Source organism: Mya arenaria, chromosome 1, assembly GCF_026914265.1.
Source record: "Mya arenaria isolate MELC-2E11 chromosome 1, ASM2691426v1".
Lineage (NCBI taxonomy): Eukaryota > Metazoa > Mollusca > Bivalvia > Myida > Myidae > Mya > Mya arenaria.
The window spans coordinates 41142818-41167501 of NC_069122.1; the positions used below are offsets into that span (position 1 = coordinate 41142818).

The 24684-nt window shown below is 38.8% G+C and overlaps 1 protein-coding gene across 1 annotated transcript; it reads left to right on the forward strand.

Annotated features, from left to right (window-relative positions):
• The first annotated feature begins 573 nt into the window (after nt 1–573).
• Nucleotides 574–24291, forward strand: LOC128227139 (chorion peroxidase-like). The gene is made up of 13 exons (XM_052937382.1): nt 574–835; nt 1770–2001; nt 4167–4264; nt 5277–5378; nt 6028–6132; nt 9644–9771; nt 10921–11028; nt 11763–12019; nt 13446–13529; nt 18547–18687; nt 19144–19313; nt 22564–22663; nt 24195–24291. The coding sequence occupies exons 1-13, from the start codon at nt 574–576 to the stop codon at nt 24289–24291; spliced, it is 1884 nt and encodes a 627-aa protein (XP_052793342.1).
• The last annotated feature ends 393 nt before the right edge of the window (nt 24292–24684 follow it).

Here is a 24684-nt window from a genome sequence, read left to right on the forward strand (position 1 = left end):
TGTGTCAATTACTCCATTGTTTTGTGTTCATCTTTCCGTATATGCTTTATCCTTGCTACGACTTGTTCATTATTTCTTTTATCCTTACTAACTTTGTCCATTCGCTTGTTCCTTATTCCTTATTATTGTTTTTACTTTGTTGGTAACTATTTTAGATATTCATATGATTATCTCATTTTCATTTACTAATAAAGGAAGTTAATTCCTAAAGTATATTTAAGAATGTGTTTCCTTAAAACTGTGTTATGTGTATTTGGCGCACAACATTCAATGTCACACCTCCAACATATATGACGCAACGCCATTGGTCCAGGACTGGTCACGTGGTGACCCATATTTTTTCCATATTGGGTCACCAAATCTATATCGTACCAAAATGGCGTCTATTTTCCGATTCCGATGAAAACTCAGATGAATAAATGAAACATTTAAACATGTAAACAGGTTGTCGACGTGATATATATCTTACGGGGTTAGTAGGTGACCCGATATACGGGGTGCCTAACCCCGTAACTTATGATATTGTTCATATGCATTGTGTGGAATGTTTTGATTACAATTTAATTTGGTAACATGTATAACGTAAAACATATTTGTGACTTGAATTCTAGATTGAAATGCGATAGCAGATGTGATGAAGTCACTCCAAGATATAGATACGAGTATTCTGCCACACCGGCCGACGTTGGCTCAGAATGTCCCGAACCGGAAGTGCATTGTAACCCAGACACACCTTTCCGGTCCATAGACGGAAGTTGTAACAACCTGGAACATACGCGTTGGGGTGAGGCGGAACGAGTCCAAAACCGTGTTGTGGACAACGCTTTTGAAGACGGTAACCGAATTATTTGCACTCGAATCAGATTTAAAAATAAATTTATTTCTGACAGAAAACAATGTTCACTGTTTTCAAAGCAAACCTATTGTGTCTATACTGTCATATGTTTATTTATTGACTTCCTCAAAGAATGTACAGTTGTCTTTTTCGTCTCCATCTCCCGAAACAGAGTTAAGGGCCACAACACAAAAGTGGGTGGGGAAGGTCAAAAACTAAAACGTTTTAAAAGTTCATATTTAATTACATTTTGATGAACGATCTTTTTTTGGAGTGAAACATTATTCTTGGTAACATATTTTTGGGTAGTAAGGAGTTAAACGAATATTACAAAAGAAGATTTAATCAAATTTTGGATAAAAAGGCATTCACATTATTTCGGAAAAAGTTTGTCGATATCATTACTTTGTTTTTATGTCAAAATGCCCCTGACTACTTATTCAACACTGTCTTAAGAGTATTTGGTGATAACATGTGAAATAAAAAAAGTGATTCAGAAAAATAATGAAAAATTGTGGATGAAATTTATTTCCGGGTTACAAAAATGCAAATATCTTTTCTAAAATAGCTGCAATCAACACAAAGCCCTTAGACATTTTTGATTGGGCAGTTCCCATAAGTTTCACTCATAAACATATTTTTTTTGTATTATGACATTTCCGGGAAAACGTAAATGCTTTTAGATTGGAAATCTGATGAAAAATTGTTTCGTAAAAAATGCTCAACTTCTACTTACAGCTTTTTATGTTGCAACAGATATATGAATCATGCTTGTAAAATATTGAACCTCAAAATTAAAATAGAAATGGATAATAATAATTGTTTTAAACACTTTTAATTTTGGTCCTTCGGTCGACTTTGCCATCGCTGTTGACCCATAACATATACTGGTATATTTGAATGATTATATATCACGTTTTCTTTATTACCAAAGGAAGAAAAGAACCACGTGCTACCTCGAGCTGTTCTGGCGCTAAGCTCCCTTCCCCTCGTGCAGTAAGCTCGCGCGTGCACACGGCGGACGCTACCACCATGGAGACGGAGCGACGCGTGACATACATGATAACTGTGCTAGGACAGTTCCTCGCCCACGACTTTACTCTAACACGCTTTTTTGAGCGTTCAGATGGGAATTCTCTTGAATGCTGTCTCGAGGATAGCTCTAAGTACATATCCACCCCCACCCCGCACCCCACGAAATATATTGTTTTTAAAGTGAGTTGTACAAGAAGCTGAGGCAAGGCTCATTTCAAAGCATAAATGCATACTATAATTTAGTGCTGGCTCGATAAATCGATTTGCACTGATGTTTTTACTTCAAATTCGGTCCGGTTATCGTAATTTTTGCACATCGGTTCAAAGGGAAACAACTCCGTAAATTCACTATTAGTACGAATATTCAAAAAATATAGCTCTACATAAATTAAAACGGTATCAAGACCATTTGCAATATTTGTAAGGCAGAAGTATGTAGTTCTGGCAGTACTTCAAACATGTCTACTCATCTAAGACGACACCATAAGATCGACATGTTGGCAACAACACTCCCAACTCCAATGTCAGTAAAAATCGTTGACCCATCCCCCCCACCAAGGTATGCTGTAGCGTCGGGAGGTAGAATTATATGACTTAACGTGCTGACAGACCGGTATAATTTTGAATTTTTTAAAACTCGTTTTTTCAAAAATTAATTTACATGACGGCATTGCACAATAAGTCACTGATGACAAAGACAAAAGTTCATTTTACCAGAACGGCAACGGAATTGTCCAGGCAAATTTCATTAATTGCATGCTCATTAGACAATGGTTTTATAACTGTCTACAACAATACGTCAATTTAACATAACCATTCTGGATGGTTATGTATAGGTTTAATTAAGACTTGTTAGTTAATACATTCACAGTTTAAATACCCCTTTTCTGTTTATAATTTGATACTAAAAATATTTTGTTGTTTCGTGTAACAAAACTACAATCTTTGTTGGTGATTTCTGTTTACATGTTTTAAGTTTTTACTGAAATAAAAAGTGATTAAACTGTTTAATCAGACCATTTTGTACTACTAGTATAACTATTGCTGTATCGTATCGACAATACGTATCGCGTATCGCCACCTCCACATTGCAATACGTATCGTACAATTCTGAGCAATACCCAGCCAAACAGAAGCTTTTATCCACATTTATAAACCTTTTTACTTGTCATATACAAATGTAAACATATTCCAGAGGCAATATTTAGAAATTTAAAATGCATCCAGCATATGAAAAAAGCATTCCCGGTTTTAGTGAGACTACGCCATTGACTGCAATGGCAGCATGTACAACAATGTCAAAGCCTTCTGAGGCCACAGAAATACCACGGGTGCCTTAGGGAAGGCTTAAGGCGGCCCTACGGTATCCGTACGGTGGATTTTGTTGCACACCCTGTGGGCAATTCGGATCCCTCGCAAGTAGGAGTCTGTAAATGGCCTCATTGCATGGAAATTGCAAGATGTTCAGCCTAATGCACACAAGGGGGGGGGGGGGGCGACGTGGTTACAATTGACTGGTGCATTATACCCCATGCAAGTAGGCGACCCTTTTTCATACATCGCAACACACCTAGGTCTTTTTATTCGTAGGATATTTGGAATTTTAGATCCTCGTGCAAATCGACGCACTAAACGCTCAAGGTCTCTCTATATGTCTCAAAACCCTGTACCAGACGGCGACCCCTGCTCATGCATAAAACACGTCAGGTTATTGCATCTTTGTTTCTGTTCAGGCAAGCATTTGTCAAGATCCTCGAGCAAAACACGAGCCGTTCTCGTTATCAGTCGTCTAGAGCAGAACGTTATAGAATATTGTTGTAAACACCTTTTTGATATTAATGTTTGCCCTACATTGTCAGCCACCCAGGCGCGCTAGATTTTTAAAATGTTTAGTTTCTTATTTGTGAAGTTTCTTTACTTATTGGTGAAGACGACACATCATGATTAAGAAAGTTGCTGTAACTGCGCATGCGCATGTAACCACGCCTACTGTTTGCATATGCAAAGACGCAATTTCAGTGTCAACGCTGATTTAAATGACGTGACATTATCTTCCATTGACTGACAGGTCATTTTGACAGGCGCTCTGCTTAGATTTAAAGCTGATGCAATTTGGGAGGTCGGTTAGAATTTATTAAGTAATAACAGTAACTTAAGTAATTTCCTCGTGAATAAGAAACCACGGTCTCTTCACTGCGCTCCGCTTCCTTAGGTTACTTATTCACGAAAAAAATACTTAATAAACTCTAACCTATACAAGGAAATACAAAATGTATGAACCCTAGGTTTCTTTCAGTCCTGAATGTATCCAGATCCCTGTGTCAGAAGATGACCCATTCTTCGACGTCGACTGCTTGGGATTACCAAGATCCGTCGCACTCACAGACTGCTGTGGTGGGTAACTCTTTACGTTAACTCAATTTGTTAGAATAACTATTAAATCAAACGACACAAATGGAAATAAGCAAGATGCAAGATACAGAATCTTCATTTAAAGTCAGGTATATGATAATAAGAAACACTTGCTCAATTCGCTATTTTCCGACATACCTCTAGAAGGTAATCCATCCATTATTAAATCAAAATATTTCAACTGATAAAAGTTGCATTTTAAAGTCATATATTGTTAAGTTTAAAATTATTTAAAGTTTTCATCGAAATATCTGTAGCTCACACGTAGTGCTAAAGATGAGCCTTTCCCATCGCCAATATTCCGTCGTCCGTCCATCGTCCTTCCGTCGTCCATTGATAATTTCTTCAAACGAAATCTCCTCCTGAACCACAATGGGATGTTCCTTGGCTAGGGCCCTTTTGAAACTATTCAAGAAAGTAAATCCCATGCAAAACGCTGGTTGTTATGGAAACTGGAACGAATAACAACACTTCAAACATCTTAATGACAAAAACCATGAGGCAGGCATAGAGCTTAAATACTTGGTGTGTTTCATTGTCTAGTAGTACGAGATTGTTAAAATAATGTTCCTGGGGTCAAAACTGGTCCCGCCCCGGGGTCACAATACTTATAAAGGGAAATCGTTAAAAATCTTCTATTCTGAACCCACAGACCTTTAATCTTTGTATGTATCATCGTACAGTAGTCCTCCAAAATGGGTGTTCAAATTATGCCCATGTGGACAAAACAGGCCACACCCTTGTGATCATAAGATTCCTATAGACATATATCGAAATATACCGTGTTTTCTGCACCGTCCTTTCACATTAAACACGGTATCCTTCATAAGAACCACTGTTTCGACATTTATTCACCCTTTTTGGTATATTAAAACAATTGTATCAACTGTGGAAAATCATTTTGGGAGTAAGAGTGCATCTTTAAAGATGTATCATATAAATCTTATGTCTGCTATGTATTGATTTTGAATACAAGTGTCACTTTAAACTGCAGGTGTCCGCCAGCCAGTGAACTCTCAGACCGCATATTTGGATCTCTCTGTTACATACGGTTCGAGTAAGAAGGAAAACAAAATACTCCGAGAGCTACGAGGAGGTAAATTGTTGTCTCCTGGGTACTGCTTCAATACAGATCTATATAGATTTAAGTCGTAAATTAGAATGCTCTTAATGTCTTTGTTTTATTATCTTGATTTTGTGCGAACTAAGCTTTAACCAACATTTAAAACGAACATGAGATTAAAGCTGCACTCTCACAGATACATCAGTTTTACAACTTTTTTTTATGTTTTTGTCTTGAAAAGAACATTGTTTTTGCGTAAATATCTCGAAATTATTGTTTCATGGCAGTAACAGTTTAAGAATGTTGCATAACAGATCAATTTTTGAACTAAAATATTAAAATCTGCAATCAAATTTTTTGTCAGCAGTCTTATATAACTGGTTTCCATGGATTTTCAAAACGTCCAATCTTTGAGAGTGCAGCTTTAACGGATGGTAACGCATGAAGCGAAGCAATACATAACAAAGACCGTATGACTTACGGCGTACATGCTATCGAAAGATAGGGAGCCATAAATAATTCAGAGACGGTAAGCATGCAAATATTTCTTTGATGATTCAAAATTGGGCGGTCTATAATAAGACATTGACTGTGTCCGATATCGAAGTATATTTATAAATTATGGAAACTTGAATTATATGGTTCCCGCACAAAAAGGAAAGAAATACATTAATATTTCAAGGTTTGATGAAGATGAATGGACAACGCCTGCCCGCGGACATTGACGACACAGCGTGTGAGCTCAACAAGACCTTCGACCCGAACACCTTCTACTGCCTAAAAGCTGGTCTGTAATTAAGTTATTGTTTTTGAAAGTTTCACTTGAAGGGACTCGCTCATTTTTTTGTCATACATGAGTTATTCCGGTAATGCATCTGAAAACATTTATTTTATTTTTAATTATTTTACAATTTTATGCCGAAATTGCAGAACTAAAGTAAAAACAATATTCAGATTTCAATTGGGAGAGAACACACGCCGGAACTTTCAAGCTAAAATATATTATCATTCGTTTGAGTATTCCAGCTGTCAGTACCTTAGTTTTAACACTCCTAATGATTTGTCACACTTTATTTCGTATGTTTTTCGTGTGCATTATACAAAACATGAGCGATTCCTTTCACACTCAGCACACAGTCATACAGTTTAGGGACCACTAATTCAAGTTTTTAAATCCTCCACTACTAAAAATAGAATGTTGACGGGCCACATATATGTATTTCAACGCTGACAGAGCTAGGATTGTCCATCAAAACCATACATAGCCATACTCCTTAGCCTTTTACATTTCCAAAAATGGCAAACAATCTATAAGTTATCTAATCATTTTCATCTCAAAACCTGCAGAAAATCCAAATCAGGTCCTTGTTGCCATGCATATGCACACATGCCGGTGTTTCCCGCGCTAAATATAGATTGTGTTCCCCAGCCTAAATAAAGATGGCGTTTCCCGGTCTAAAAATAGATAGTGTTCCCCAGTCTAAATATAGATATCGATGTGTCAACAGTAATTCACACAGTTTCCTCCCCAAGATCCAGCGATTTATAAACCACATGACACTGGTATGATATATGTCTTTGCACTTTTTAGACTGGGGGAATTTCCAAGTATTAAGTAATGACCACTAGTGTCCAAAGTGATTTTGTGGTTTTGTGAGTCTAAATAAAATTATACCCAGTGGTTTTAGTATATACACGGTTTGCTTTTTTTCATAAAAATGTTTATTTTATGTATACCAACGATCACCAGCACAGCAATAAAGAAATAGTTGGTGTTTATACTCGCATCACTACCGTATCAGTTCTTATTGTGGACCACTATCGTAAGGATTCTTATTGTTGACCACTACCGTTACGGTTCTCATTGCGGACTACTACCGTAAGGATTCTAATTGTGGACCACTTCCGTAACGGTTCTTATTGTGGACAACTACCGTAACGGTTCCTATTGTGGACAACTACCGTAACGATGCTTATTGTTGCCTATTACCGTAACAGTTCTTATTATTGCCCATTACCGTAACGGTTCTTATTGTTGGCCATTACCGTAACAGTTCTTATTGTTGGCCATTACCGTCACGAGTCTTATTGTGGACAACTACCGTTACGGTTCTTATTGTTGACAACTACCGTAACGGTTCTTATTGTTGACAACTACCGTAACGGTTCTTATTGTTGACAACTACCGTAACGGTTCTTATTGTTGACAACTACCGTAACGGTTCTTATTGTGGACAACTACCGTTACGGTTCTTATTGTTGACAACTACCGTAACGGTTCTTATTGTTGACAACTACCGTAAAGGTTCTTATTGTTGGCCATTACCGTAATGGTTCTTATTGTTGACCATTGCCGTAACGAGTCTTATTGTGGACCACTTCCGTAATGGTTCTTATTGTGGACAACTACCGTAACGGTTCTTTTTGTTGGCCATTACCTTAATGTTTCTTATTGTTGGCCATTACCGTTACGGTTTTTATTGTTGACCACTACCGTAACGGTTCTTTTTGTGGACAACTACCGTAACGGTTCCTATTGTGGACAACTACCGTAACGATGCTTATTGTTGCCTATTACCGTAACAGTTCTTATTATTGCCCATTACCGTAACGGTTCTTATTGTTGGCCATTACCATAACAGTTCTTATTGTTGGCCATTACCGTTACGAGTCTTATTGTGGACCACTACCATTACGGTTCTTATTCTGGACAACTACCGTTACGGTTCATATTGTTGACAACTACCGTAACGGTTCTTATTGTTGACAACTACCGTAACGGTTCTTATTGTTGACAACTACCGTAACGGTTCTTATTGTGGACAACTAACGTTACGGTTCTTATTGTTGACAACTACCGTAACGGTTCTTATTGTTGACAACTACCGTAAAGGTTCTAATTGTTGGCCATTACCGCAATGGTTCTTATTGTTGACCATTGCCGTAACGAGTCTTATTGTGGACCACTTCCGTAATGGTTCTTATTGTGGACAACTACCGTAACGGTTCTTTTTGTTGGCCATTACCTTAATGTTTCTTATTGTTGGCCATTACCGTTACGGTTCTTATTGTTGATCACTACCGTAACGGTTCTTTTTGTGGACAACTACCGTAACGGTTCTTATTGTTGGCCATTACCGTAACGAGTCTTATTGTGGACCACTACCGTTACGGTTCTAATTGTGGACAACTACCGCAACGGTTCTTTTTGTGGACAACTACCGTAACGGTTTTTATTGTTGGCGATTACCGTTACGGTTCTTATTGTGGACAACTACCGTTACTGTTCTTATTGTGGACAACTACCGTAATGGTTCTTATTGTGGACAACTACCGTTACTGTTCTTATTGTGGACAACTACCGTTACGGTTCTTATTGTGGACAACTACCGTAATGGTTCTTATTGTGGACAACTACCGTAAAGGTTCTTATTTTTGGCCATTACCGTAATGGTTCTTATTGTTGGCCTTGCCGTAACGAGTCTTATTGTGGACCACTACCGTTACGGTTCTTATTGTTGGCCACTTCCGTAATGGTTCTTATTGTGGACAACTACCGTAACGGTTCTTTTTGTGGACAACTACTGTAACGGTTTTTATTGTGGACCACTACCGTAACAGTTCTTTTTGTGGACAACTACCGTAATGGTTCTTATTGTGGACCACTACCGTAACGGTTCTTTTTGTGGACAACTACCGTAACGGTTCTTATTTTTGGCCATTGCCTTAACGAAGCTTATTGTGGACCACTACCGTAACGGTTCTTTTTGTTGGCCATGACCGTAACGGTTCTTATTGTTGGCTATTACCGTAACAGTTCTTATTGTTGGCCATTACCGTTACGGTTCTTATTGTGGACAACTACCGTAACGCTTATTATTGTGGACAACTACCGTAATGGTTCTTATTGGTGATACTTACCGTAACGAGTCTTATTGTTGACCACTACCGTAACGTTTCTTATTGTGAACCACTACCGTAACGTTTCTTATTGTGGACAACTTCCGTAAGTATTCTTATTGCTGACAACTACCCTAACGGTGAACGTCTGGCTGGAAAGCATATATGTGTCTGTAAACATCCTTGAATAATTCCAAGCACCAAGGAATACCGACTTATCTCCGACCAGTTCAATGTTTGTATGTTTGTTCAATTACAACGGAGCGTGGGAGGGAAATCAGTTATTGACGCTGCTTTTCTTCGTTCGGAATATATTTGGTTACCTTACTCTTCAAACCTTAGGCATTTTGATTAATTTAAAAGTTATACGGCAAAAAAGCAAGACATTTACATTTCAGGCGATCTCAGGGTGAACGAGGTACCTTCACTCTCCAGCATGCAAACGCTGTTTGCGCACGCGCACAACGACATCGCTTCCGGTCTTCAACTCGTCAACCCGCATTGGCACGACGAGCGTCTCTTCCAGGTTGTTTTACACTATCCTCTGAAACTGCACTAATAGCTTTCCCTTCAAGGGCGACAAGCCGCCTGTTTAATATCCGGTCGCGTCATACCAAAGACTTAAAAACGGTACCGTACATGTATTTCCCTTAACCGCGGCATGTCATTTAAAAGGTAGCAAAAAGCTCATCGAGTTGATTTTATCTGTTTCCCAAAGGTGATGTGAGGGACAAAATACTTTACTTGCATGCCTTTTATGAATTTCTGATATGAACTGCTGCTATTTCCTTTAGTGTCATCATTAAAGGGACTAGACACCAGATGGTCCAAGCATCGGAAAAAAACAGTATTTCCTCACCGCAATCCTAGAAGTGTCAATGCGAGCTACAAGGAGGCCGATTAAACATCATTTAACATAATTAAAAGAATATACGCAACAATTATGTTGCGGTTTTATCTGAGTTGGCCCGTTTTAAAACAGCGCATTATGGTTTCCCAATTAAAATCATATCCGTTTATGAGTAGAGATAAATATACCGACGCTGTTTTTAAACTTACTGGGAGTTACGTGGATTTTTATAATAAAAACGTCAATTTATTATGTTAGGATGAATCAAGAAAACACCTTTATTGGATCTAATGTACCAGTCAATTGTAACCACGCCCCCCCAAGGTCCGGGGAATTGCGGGGACTTTGACTTTCGGTCCAGCCAAGCCCGGGTAAATTCCCCGCCCTGCGTAGCACAACCTGATGGTAACCCGCTATATTTTGCGCGAAGACAAAACCACCGCAATGACCCGGCACTGCGGGGCAACCTGGAAGGTAAATTACGGCCCATTTACCTGCTATCCCGGTAGGTTTAGGGTGGTTATAATCGACTGGTGCATAAATACGAGGTAATGATTGTACACATGTATTTGAATATGACGCACAGAATTTGTAATTATATTTTATGAACTTAATATGAAGTATGCCTATATTTAGACATGACGTTTTGTTTATATGTATAATCAGCCAATCGTATAATAGCAGTTAATTCTTTGAATCATAATGTTATTGATTGGCCAATATTTATACAACAAATACTACTGACCAATCAAATCATTTACATGTGCAAACTATCCAAAAGGTATGGATAAATAGGGTGTCAAGGTAATATACAATGTTTTGTAGGAGGCTCGGAGGATTTTAGTGGCTATCTGGCAGAACATCGTGTATGGAGAATACCTTCCAATTTTGCTTGGAGAACGGACAGTTAAAAAAATAAACATAAACATAAGGGTAAGCATTCAAACACAAACCGTAGTGATCTTCTAAGCTATGTGAATACTGCTAGAAAGTAAATGTGTGCGGAGGATGAAACGTACTGACTCAAATAACTCCCAAAACCTGTTTCTCATTAAGGTTTTAGACGCAATGATTATGTAACAAATGCTCTATATACATGTACGTACATTTTTTTAGTGTTAGTCACCTGGCTACAAGGCCACCTATGAATCTTGTAAGGACGCCACTGCCATCAACTCGGTGGCCGCTACCGCTCATCGTAAGTGTCATAACGTACAGTCTTTACATGTAGCCACATGGCTACAAAGCCACCTATGACTGTTACACGAACGCCGACGCCATCAACTCGGTGGCCGCTGCCGCTCACCGTAAGTGTCATAACGTAAAGTCTTTACTTGTAGCCACATGGCTACAAGGACACCTATGACTGTTGCACGGACGCCACTGCCATAAACCTGGTGCCCGCTGCCGCTCACTGTTATTGTAATAGCGTGCACTCTTTTTTATAGCCACATGGCTACAAGGACACCTATGACTGTTGCACGAACGCCACTGCCATAAACTCGGTGGCCGTCGCCGCACACCGTTGTTGTCATAACGTACATTCTTTACTTCTAGCAACATGGCTACAAAGCCACCTATGACTGTTACACGGACGCTGACGTCATCAACTCGGTGGCCGCCGCCGCTCACTGTTATTGTAATACCGTGCACTCTTTTTTTTATAGCCAGATGGCTACAAGGACACCTATGACTGTAACACAGACGCCACCGTCATCAACTCGGTGGCCGCTGCCGCTCACCGTTACGGTCACAGCAACGTAAACAGGTTTACGGGACAGATGGACGAGGACTTCAAACTTATGTACCTAGACAACCTTGAACATAACTTCTTTAAACCGAACGCAATCCTCTCGAATCGAAGCGATGGTTACAACAATATTCTTCGATGGGCGACAGCTGAGAAATGTCCAATGCTTGACAGGTGAGTTGAATAGTTTTATAATGGTCTTTGTTGCATTCTATATTCTTTATATATTGCGCCGGCAACCGCAATCTTCTACGTTGGTCGATTGGTAAAAAGTGTCCGTTGGTTGGTGAATGGGACATGGATAAAGTGTTGTTCTATTTATAGATATCAATGGACGGGTCTTCATACAACATCTTAAGTCATTTTCTGCCTTCAGATATTTTCTAACTAAAGTCATTTTTAGAAGTAAAGTATCTCACTTATCATATATTTTATAACTTATAGCTATCTGAAATACTGAGTTAAAGTAAGATGACATGAAGTAACATTTTAATGATTAAGAATGGGTGGAGTGAGAGTTGCGAACGAACCTTTCTTAATTATTTAAATTTCTTCATGTTATTTAATTGTCTTAGAATACAACCCCAATTGCTGACGCAAAATCTGAGGCAGTGATTTTGTATTGGATGAGTGATCAACAGTAGGGGGCCCATTAAATACCCAAGAAAGTTGAAATTATTGGTTTAAACATATTTAATCTTTAAAATAAACATACACAAGTATGCAAGGTCATTTATACAATATCATCATGTGGGATAGTACTGGAAGATGGTAAACAACTTATGAAGGGCCATTCCACATAACATATTCTTAAAGGGGCTGTACTCCGTATGATAAAATAGCATAAAAAGAAGAAAATGGTCGAAAACTGACATAAACTGGGCATCGATGTGTACAATGCATTGAACTTACTAACTGAATTACCACATAGTTTACAATTTATCTAAGTTTAGCAATTATTTCGTATTTGTCCATTAAAATAGATTACTGGGTTTGTCTACCAGGTAGAATTCATTCCTTATGCGTGATTGGCTTGTCGGTGTTATCACGTGATATTATCGAGGTAGGTGTATAGCTTTAATATGTCACCCAAGTAGAATAAGCCGCCGTGGCTCAGTGAATGCGAAGCTTGACGGCAAATTTCGCGTCAGGGGTTCCAACCCGGTCTCCGACACAATTTTTTTTTTCATTTTGGTACTTTGTTACAATTATGATATCAAAGCTTAACACATTTTATTAGATAATTGTCCTGAGATTCGTTTGGTGCCAATCCGGTGTACAGCCCCTTTAATGATTAAGCCTAAAACATAATGAGTGTCTACCTGCAATTTCAATGGCTTAAAATCTAGGTTGTATTCTAAATTTACATTAACTTTTGTCAAAAGCAATTAAACGTTTTTCCAATTTGTCAATGAACAGTTTTGGAAATTGACTTTAGTTAGGCAACGACTTCAAATGTTTTATTCATACCGTCCCTGCTATGTTCTAGAATCTTTATTGTAATGTTCTGTTTGTAAAGTAGACCGTACAAACGAATGATTTCGTATGGAACATACGTTTATAATGTAGATCAATATTTAATGTTGTGTAACTATGTCAGGGAGGTCGAAAAAAGCGTTCAGCAGAGACTGTTTCCAGATGCAGATGGCAACACTTTGGATTTGGCAGCACTCAACATACAAAGGTACGAACGCGCGCAGGAAACACAATAACGCACGCATCATGCGACGGTGCGCCCGCACGCGTAATACAAAGGTGTGCCCGAGCGTTTAATATAGGTGCCCGCACACTCATCATACGACGGTACGCCTGCAAGCATAATACAAAGTTGCGCACTAGCGCCTCACCGAGGTGCCCATGCACGCATCATACGAAGGTACGTCCCCACGCATAAACCAAAGGTGCGCCCGAGTGCCTCATCATGGTAACCGATCACGCATCATACGACATAACGCCCCCACGCATAATACAAAGGTGCGCCCGGGCGCCTCATGAAGGTGCCCACGCTCGCATTATACGACAGTTCGCCCCACGCATAATAAAATGGTGCACCCGAGCGCCTAATCAAGATACCCATGCTTGCATCATACGACGGTACGCCCCTACGTATAAAACAAAGGTGCGCCCGGGCGCCTCATGAAGGTACCAACGCACGCATCATACGACATTACACCCCCACGTATAAAACAAAGGTGCGCCCGGGCGCCTCATGAAGGTGCCCACGCAGGCATCATACGACATTACATCCCCACGTATAAAACAAAGGTGCGCCCGGGCGCCTCATGAAGGCGCCCACGCTTGAATTATACGACGGTACGCCCCCACGTATAAAACAAAGATGCGCCCGGGGGCCTCACGAAGGTGTCTACACACGCATCATACGACGGTACACCCCACGTATAAAACAAAGGTGCGCCAGGGCGCCTCATGAAGGTGCCCACGCACGCATCATACGACAGTTCACACCACGCATTATACAATGGTGCACCCGAGCGTCTAATCAAGATGCCCACGCACGCATTATACGACGGTACGCCCCCCCCCCCCCGCATAATACCATGATGCGCCTGAGCGCCCCATCAAGGTACCCTTGCACGGCGGTACACCCGCACGCATAATACAAAGGTGCATCCGAAAGCCTCAGCAAGGTGCCCACGCACGCAGCATACGAAGGTACGCCAACAAGCATAATACAAAGGTGCGCCCGATTGCCACATCAAGGTGCCCTCGTACCATCATACACAGGCTTGCATGCACGCAAAATACATAGGCACAATGGTCCGCATGCATGTTTGATCCGAGCGTACGTACGCACCCACGCGAGACATACAGAGGCAAGAACATATAGATATCCACGCTCTCCTTACTCAAACAAGAACAAAAAACATCACTCAAACGCAGCATACAATGGTACGGACGCACGAGTAATGCAAAGGTACATTCGCACGTATCATTCAAAACTTCGCACACACGCATCATACAAAGGTACGCACGCACGCATTTCTACTTCTTAAACAGATTAGTGACATTTATGAGGTAGGTAAATCAAAACAAAGTTTAAGGAAAGCCTTTATGTTATTTCAGTGAATAAGTACCGTCTCATTGATCACTTGTATTAATACCCGTCACTGATGAAAACATTTGAGGCCCTCATTGTTGATTTTATCCAGGTACATTTTTACATTAACCAATGGAGACAGCTTTGTCAATGACTTTCTGAAAAGTTAATCTAAAATTATATTTTATCAGGCGGGCTCGCGTAGGGTGCCGCGGATATAGGTAGAATGAACACCAATCTCACAGATCTTTGCCCTTAAAGATGTACTCTAACAGATTGAACGTTTTGACTTTACTTTTCTTTTTGTCTCAGAAGTAGCTGATTTGCACTAGATCTTTTAGCACTCACCAGTCATTTAATAGTGTAGCATTTCTAGCTTTTATATACACGGTTACAAACATGTTATCAGTTATTAATATTTTCCATAAATTCAGTATTTACTGAAAAGAGGAATTTCAGAGGCTTATTCGGTGAAATCCAGAGTCCGCCGCGCGTAGTGGTTACGACAAAGTAGAACTAAAATGCCCCGGCAATTACTTTAGCGAATATTATAATAGTTTACCACATTTTCAAAAACTGTAGTTTGGTTATCGAATATTCGAATATTCGTTCGAAAGAATTACCGAATATTCGAATATCAATTTTGCCATTCGTTTGCATCCCTAGTATTTAGTATGTACTTAAAGGTTATCACTCAAAAGTCATGTTTGTTATACATGACGGTGAATTAAATAATGGTTATTCCAAATCAGTATTGTTTTATGTCCTTCAGTGTAGGTTTTAAAGCTAAATGGTTTGTGGTTTAGAAAACTTGCATCGTCGGCAACCACGGTACATGGTCAGTTACACTTCATAATGATACACATAGCGTAAACGTGTATCGGGGGTACAGTGTGTGTATACCACGTGACAAATTACATCACAGATGCTACGACATAAGGCAATATTTTCCTTAAAATGAAGACTTAAAACAAAGATAACTTTTCTTTTACTTCACCATATTAAATGAAACAAAAAGCAGTCTATGCCGCTTATAGATCGCCGCCTTCTTTTTATTACCTAAGTTTAATAAGGTGATTAGATTCATCAAACACTTTTACAAACCTGTGTCCAAAATATGTGTTGACAGTGCTCCCTCAGATGGCCGTTTTGTTAAAAGGTTTGTCGAAGTGTTTTAAGAAACTAAACTCTCAATCAAACTCTGGTAAAAGACAGAAGACGGGGCTTCATCATGCAGCGTAGACTGTGCTATGTTTCATTTGAAATGGTGAAGAAATAGAGAAGTTATCTTTGTTTAAAGTCTTCATTCGAAGCAAAATGTTGCCCTCCGACGTAGCATTTATGACGCAATTTATCACGTGGTATACACACACTGGGGGTATCCGACGATGGAAAACTTGCTGAACAGGCAGGATCTACTATTTCTATTTTCATCCCATATATAGTGTTGGGGTCGCACTAGAAATCAGTGTTCGTTTGTGGGCAAAATCTTCAATCCGATATAAAATAAGTTAGATTTTTTTAAGTGGTAAATAACCTCTTGTTCCCTTAGAGCATGCTGATATTGAAGGATTCTGGATATTGGCATATATGCATGAAAGCATGCAGTGTCGCTTAAAGATTCACTCTTTCTCTCAGAAAATATTTACCACAATTAATAATATTGTTATACTATTCCAAAAAGCATAAATCAATGTCAAAAACAATAGATCTTATGAAGGATAACGAATTCAAATTGAAAGAAATAAGCATAAAACACGATATTTCTACCTTATCAGACTATAGTAGACCGCAGTTAATCTTTATTATAAGCATTTACAAAGCTTTCCGCCATAACATTCACGGTTACAATCTTGTTATAAGTAATTAATATTTTCCATAAATGCATTTTTGAGTGAGTACAGTCAAAAATGATGTTCGATATACATGTGTATGTATTGATTTTGAATAAGAGTTTCACTTTTGCGCCGGCAAGATAACCACTTTATTTTTTAATGAAGTGAGTATAAAAAAATAAACCAATAAATCAAAAGATAACATTAGCTAATTAAACCATTTTCCCAATAATTTGTTTAGATCTAAAATCGAACCCACTTAATATGGTTCTTATACTTATTTAGCTCATGATCTCATCGATCATTTTTATCGAAAAAAAACATTGGATGGATGCCGGTACATCAGTAGAAGTAGTTCGCATATTTTGAATTATATTATTGATTAAATGTAGTGTTTAAGCTGTATGTGTAGATCTGGGTTTAAATTGATTGACAGTGAAATGTTTTATTGCAAAATAATTACCAAGATTACCTAGAGTTAAATCATAAACTTTAACTGCCAAATTGAAATTACTACGCGATCTACTTGCAGCGTAGTTAAAGTGTACCGTTTTCCTACACTGTAAACTGTTTATTAACTTCCGAGGTTTATGATAAAAATGGCAAAGGAGTTCCGAATGAAAAATAAAGGTGCCACATTTGTTCTAGAAGAGCTATGTTCTCACTTATTCAAAAGTCCCGAAAACTCAATCTTCCCATTTCAGTTCAGTTACATTTGTTTAATGCTATGATTGCTCCAATTTTGTTATACTCTTGCGAAGTATGGAGTTTCGAAAATATCAAAATAATTGAACAGTTTCAGCTGAACTATTGCAAATTAATACTCAATCTCAAGGCTTCCACCCCTAATTGCATGGTGTATGGTGAACTTGGTGTAGAACCCATAGCTTTACAAATTAAATCGAGAGTTTTATGTTATTGGAGCAAGATAGTGAACGAAAAAGATTGTAAAATATCTAAGTTATTATATAATACGGTTCTAAAACTATATAATAGTAATGTTATTGTTTCTCCATGGTTATCTTTCGTTAACAATACCTTAAACGAACTTGGTTTGTCTGATTATTTTAGAAGTCAAACAGTCATTAGTCCTGTTAATTTCAAGTCAATTGTTAAAAGTAGACTGTATGACCAATTCTTACAAAACTGGACTAGTATTGTTGATAGCTCTTCCAAATGTCTTGTATATAGAATGTTCAAAAGTAATCATTGTTTTGAAGATTATCTTGACTTGTTACCTAGTAACCTTTGTAAAATACTTTGTAAGTTTAGGACCACAAACCATTCTTTGCCAATTGAAAAAGGCAGGCATTTGAACATTGAGAGAAATCAAAGATTATGTCAGTTATGTACTAAGAATGTTATTGGTGATGAATTTCACTACTTACTTGAATGTAACCATTTTTCAATCATACGTAAAAAAACTTATTGATCCTTATTACATTCTTCACCCAAACTTTTTTAAATTAGATGAACTTATGAACTGTAACAACAGACCTAAATTAATTAAGTTGGCATTGTTCTGTAAAATCATCTTACTGAAATTCAGATGACTCACTCTCCATACCCCGATTAACCAAAGATCTATTGATAATTACAATACCACTACATTGTGTCTTATTACTTCATATTTTCACTGATGTTGTTTAGTAAAGTTTCTTTTTTTGTGTTTGACATGTTTGTTCACTGTTTTATTTTATGTTAATTAATATGTGTTTCATTGTTTTCTTATGTCACATGCATATTATATGCCTTGATGAATAAAAACTTGAACTACTACTACCATTTTGTTTAACCCTTTTATGCAGAGGCCGAGAACACGGATTGCCGGGCTACAATGCGTACCGGAAGCTGTGTGGTCTGAGCGAGGCATGTCATTTCGGAACCGGAAAAGGCGGCCTTGTTGATCATGATGAAAACACAGTCAAGCTATTGGAAGATGTTTACGAGTGGGTTGTTTTTTAGTCATAAAACAACCTTAAGCCTAGCTTCTAGATTTAAAGAGTGGAAGTTAAGCGTTATTTTACAAGCTCGCATTAGGCTGGTGCAGTTTTTTATTTATCTTTTTATTTGAGTGCATTTTAATGTTGGCCTCATTTGAATTAAATGAATTAAATGATAATAAAGATTAATCTTTAAAAATGTTGTTTATTTTTAATAAAAAAATACGTAGACACATATTCCTCAGGTAAAAAACACCAACATATAGCTGTTATAATATATATATTTTTTATCTACACCAAAATTGCATGCTTTTTTGTTTTGTTTATTTAATGAAATGATTTAAACGTGATAACGCATTACGTAGCGAGTGTATTCGACGATGTGTTGCCATATGCCAAGTCTTAAAAGATATGATAATGATAAGCTTCTGAATCAATAAACTTTGGTCGTCATTTCATTAGCTGCCCGGGTGACATTGACCTCTTCACTGGGATCATAACGGAGCGCCGGGGATCCGAGGGTCTGCTGGGGCCCCTCGGTACTTGTATGATTGGTGAACAGTACAAGCGCTTCCGAGACGGAGACCGCTTCTTCTTTGAACGAAACGATCCGGTGGTTGGGTTTACCAAACGTATGTATAACAGCATGTAATGTCTACAATCAAAGAACTGAACCCATGTTTACGAACAGGATCAAGTCCGATTTAAGATTCAAGACTAAAAACTGTTAAAAAAAGTTTCAGTATAACATTCCTTTTAGCTGACCATTGATAATGAAGAATGCTGAACCCATCAGCACTTTAAAGTTTCACCTTCATTAAAATAGATTATATAAAAAGAATGCGATCTAATGAATGAGGTTTTCTCATTTTTTATTTCACTGTTCACAAGTCTGAGTCTTGACTTGAGACCGTTCGTTTACACATTCTGAGTCTTGACTTGAGACCGTTCGTTTACACATTCTGAGTCTTGACCTGAGACCGTTCGTTTACATATTCTGAGTCTTGACTTGAGACCGTTCGTTTACACATTCTGAGTCTTGACTTGAGACCGTTCGTTTACACATTCTGAGTCTTGGCCTAAACTTGAGATTGTGCGCTAAAACATTCTGAGTCTGAATCCAGACTTGCGACCGTTCGTTAACACAATCTGATTCTTGGACAAGACTTGACACCGTTCGTTTACACTTTCTGAGTCGGGATCCAGACTTGAGACCTTTCGTTTACACTTTCTGACTCTGGGTCCAGACTTGACACCGTTCGTTTACACTTTCTGAGTCTCGTCCTGGACTTGAGACCGTTCGTTAACACATTCTGAGTCTCGGCTTGGACTTGAGACCGTTCATAAACACATTCTGAGTATTGGTCTGGACTTGAGACCGTTCTTTTGCACTTTCACAATCTTGGTCTGGACTTGAGACCGTTCGTAAACACATTCTGAGCCAAGCTTAAGACCATTTGTTTTCACATTTTGAGTCTTGGACCAGCATTGAGACCATGTGTTTACACTTTATGAGTATGGACCAGCATTGAGACCGTGTATTTATACTTTATGAATCTTAGGCTGGACTTGAGACCGTTCGTTTGCACTTTCTGAATCTTTGGCTAAACTTGGAGACCGTTCGTAAACACATTCTGAGTCATTGCCCAAGCTTGAGGCCGTTCGTTTACACATACTGAGTCTTGGACCAGCATTGAGACCGCTCGTTAACACTGTATGAGTCTTGGACCAGCATTGATACCGCTCGGTTACACTTTCTGAGTCTTGGGCTGGACTTGAGACCGTTCGTTTACACATACTGAGTCTTGGACCAACATTGAGACCATTCGTTTTCACATTTTGAGTATTGGACCAGCATTGAGACCGTGTGTTTACACTTTATGAATCTCGGGCTGGACTAAAGACCGTTCGTTTGCACTTTCTGAGTCTTGGGCTAGACTTGAGACCGTTCGTAAACACATTCTGAGTCATTGCCTAAGGTTGAGTCCGTTCGTTTAAACATACTGAGTCTTTGACCAGCATTGAGACCGTTCTTCAACACTTTCTGAGTCTAGGACCAGCATTGAGACCGTTCGTTAACACTTTCCGAGTCTTGAACCAGCATTGAGACCGTTCGGTTACACTTTCTGAGTCTTGGGCTGGACTTGAGACCGTTCGTTTACACATACTGAGTCTTGGACCAGCAATGAGACCGTTCGTTAACACTTTATGAGTCTTGGACCAGCATTGAGACCGTTCGTTTACACATACTGAGTCTTGGACCAGCAATGAGACCGTTCGTTAACACTTTATGAGTCTTGGACCAGCATTGAGACCGTTCGGTTACACTTTCTGAGTCTTGGGCTGGACTTGAGACCGTTCGTTTACACATACTGAGTCTTGGACCAGCAATGAGACCGTTCGTTAACACTTTATGAGTCTTGGACCAGCATTGAGACCGTTCGTTTACACATACTGAGTCTTGGACCAGCAATGAGACCGTTCGTTAACACTTTATGAGTCTTGGACCAGCATTGAGACCGTTCGGTTACACTTTCTGAGTCTATGGCTGGACTTCAGATCGTTCGTTTACACATTCTGAGTCTTTGGTCGAACTTGAGACCGTTCGTTTGCACATTCTCAGTCTGAATCCAGACTTGAGACTATAAGTTGAAACATTCTGAGTCTGGTCTCAGCATTGAGCTCGTTCGTAAACACATTCTGAGTCTGGATCCAGACTTGAGATTGTAGGTTAACACATTCTGAGTATTAGCCCGGACTTGCGACTGTTCGTTTACACATTCTAATATCCAGACTTGTGATCGTTTGTAAACACATTCTGAATCAAGATCCGGACCTGAGACAGTCCGTAAACACATTTTGAGTCCGGACCCAGGCTTGAGACAGTCCGTAAACACATTTTGAGTCCGGACCCAGACTTGAGACCGTCCGTAAACACATTTTGAGTCCGGACCCAGGCTTGAGAATATCCGTAAACTCTATCTGAGTCTGGACCCAGGCTTGAGAATATCCGTAAACTCTATCTGAGTCTGGACCCAGGCTTGAGAATGTCCGTAAACTCTATCTGAGTCTGGACCCAGGCTTGAGAATGTCCGTCATCACTATCTGAGTTCTGACCCAGGCTTGAGAATGTCTGTGAACACATTTTGAGTCCGGACCCAGGCTAGAGACCATCTGTAAACACATTTTGAGTCCGGACCCAGGCTTGAGAATGTCCGTAAACACTATCTGATTCCTGACCCAGGCTTGAGGATGTCCGTGAACACATTTTGAGTCCGGACCCAGGCTAGAGACCATCCGTAAACACATTTTGAGTCCGGACCCAGGCTTGAGAATGTCCGTAAACACTATCTGAGTCTGGACCCAGGCTTGAGACTGTCCGTAAACACATTTGAGTTCGGACCCAGGCTTGAGAATGTCCGGAAACCCTATATGAGTCCGGACCCAGGCTTGAGAATGTCCCTAAACACATTTTGAGTCCGGATTTAGGCTTGAGAATGTCCGTAAACACATTCTGAGTCTGAAACCAGACTTGAGACCGTTCGTTTGTAAACACATTCTGAGTCTGGGCCAAGGCTTGAGATTGTACGTTAAAGTTAAACTTTCTTAGTCTGAATCCAGACTTAAGACCGTTCGTTAAAACTTTCTGAGGCTGGATCCAGACTTGAGACCGTTCATTTACACATTCTGAGTATGAGCATAGACTTGAGACCGTTCGTAAACCAATTCTTAGACAGTCGTGTGCACTTACTGATACTTAAATGTTTATAACAGCACAAAAGAAATAATAACTACTCATTTTATAACCAAACTAGAAAACGCATTCAACACCTATCATGAGATAAGTGTACATTTATTCTTACTAATCGTAATATGTTACAGCCCAGCTTAACGCAATTAAAAAGATGACGATGGCGTCTTTGATCTGTCAACACACTTCGACTACCAAACTGCAGCCAAACGTTTTCGTTATGCCAAACAAGTATGTATCATTCGACAGTAGGACTGACTATACGAGAGTGCTTAATTAGTAATTACCATAAGATCAATATTAAGTACCTTAACACTGATTTACGTACACTTTATTTAAGTGTCCTGTGACCAAGCTTAAAAATCATCCGACCATGTCTAAGTACCATTTAATCCTCAAGTACTATTAGACTTAGCTTAAGTACCATTTAACTAAGTTTCAGTACCATTTAACTAAGCTTAAGTACCATTTAACTAAGCTTAAGTACCATTTAACTAAGCTTAAGTAGCATTAGACCAAGCCTAAGTACAATTCGACAAACCCTAAGTACAGTTAAGCCATGTACAATTCATAAGTCCAAGCCTTAGTACCATTGAAGCCTAGGTATCATTAAACAGACATGAAGTACCATTAGACAGATCTTTAGTGGATTAGACAGATGAAGTATTGTTAGATCAAGCCTTAAGTTGAAATAGACAAATCTAAGTATCAAAAGACCAAGATTAAATACCATTAGACAAACCTTTTGTGTTATTAGACAAACATAAAGTACCGTTAGATGAAGTCTTAAGTTATGATAGACACACTTTAATTATCATTAGACCAAGATTAAATAACATTAGACAGACCGTTTGTATCATTAGACAAACATGAAGTACCGTTAGATTAGGTCGTTAGTAATAATAGAAAAAAAATACGTATATAATAAGTATCATTAGACTTACATTTTAAGAGTACCATATGACAACCCTTTAGAACCATAAGATCGAGCCTCATGTCCAATTGAATAACAATATATGTCATGTGTTTTCGTTCCGGATAGGAAAATACGACTCGAGGGCACCTGCGTTGTCAGGTAACGAGGCTTGCCGAGTTACCGGCTACGCAGCGTGCCCGAAGGTCGGATTTTCGATCCGGAACGGACACACATGATAGATATTTTTCTAGCATACCTTAAATTACATTTTTGGGAAAAATGCATAGCAAAGCGCAGTTTTGTAAATTTCACCAAAAGGCACGTGCGATGACGTTAACTGACGTCATGACGCGCGGTAATTTTTATTCACCGCATACGTCAAGAAGTTCCTTCAGTATCACGTCTTTAAAGGGTTATTTTGTTTTTGTTTTTTGAAGGTGTGTTTTTGTTAAGTTGTTTATGGAACTCATCTATTGAAATCTCATAATTATGCTTACATAAAGTGTAAAATAAAAGAAATGAAGTGCTACGTCACAGCGCGTGACTCATCTGTCATGGGGGGATGCCAGATAGAGTTTTCCAGGACGGCTGAATACATCGGAAACGCCTATCCGGTTTGCTAGAAATATATATGTACTATAACATCAAACTTCAGTACCATATAACCAATCTGAAATACAATCCCACTTAGCATCAAGTTAAAATGTCTTTACTGGCTGATAGGGTCAGCTTCATAAATGCTGATAAAATCAGCTCGTATTGACCCATTTCGGAAAATTCATTAATAGTACCGTAACAGATAAAAAAACGTGGTATACTTTTATGAAAGCTTAACTTTAATTCCAGAAATATGAAGAATGAAAGAGTACATTGCGACGACCTTCCGAGCCTTGACCTGTCGCTGTGGAAGGAAAAAGAACGCGGACGCCACACTCTCCAATAATATTACTAAACCATTTGATGTGGATGAATTTACTTTGTATTTTCACAATTAAATGTTCTTTTGACTAAATAACACTCATGGTAAAAGTAAAAGTAGGCTCAAGACCACAGTTATCTGCCCCACGTTGACCTATTTCCTGATGTTATTACAGAAAAAATAGTGCTAAAATTGTGTTCAAATATCAATATTTTATTAAAGTTGAATGAAAGAGATGGAACTTGTGCTCTATTTACATATTACTTATCATGACTTGACACTTTGTTTAAAAAAAGTTTCCGGTGTAAATATAGGGAAACTCATTGTCTGTGGAACTCTGTAAGTTATTTTTTGTGACCTTATTCCGTCTTGGGGTCATGTATTCCTACTTAATTTTCTGAGACGCTGAATTGGTCA

What these genes read in the sequence shown, in the direction of transcription:
- LOC128227139 (XM_052937382.1), top strand. Translation starts at nt 574, where the DNA reads ATGTATAACGTAAAACATATTTGTGACTTGAATTCTAGATTGAAATGC. An exon ending in CGCACTCACAGACTGCTGTG is followed by an intron (nt 4,265 to 5,276) that starts GTGGGTAACTCT and finishes TTTAAACTGCAG; the next exon opens with GTGTCCGCCAGCCAGTGAAC. An exon ending in ACTCCGAGAGCTACGAGGAG is followed by an intron (nt 5,379 to 6,027) that starts GTAAATTGTTGT and finishes TAATATTTCAAG; the next exon opens with GTTTGATGAAGATGAATGGA.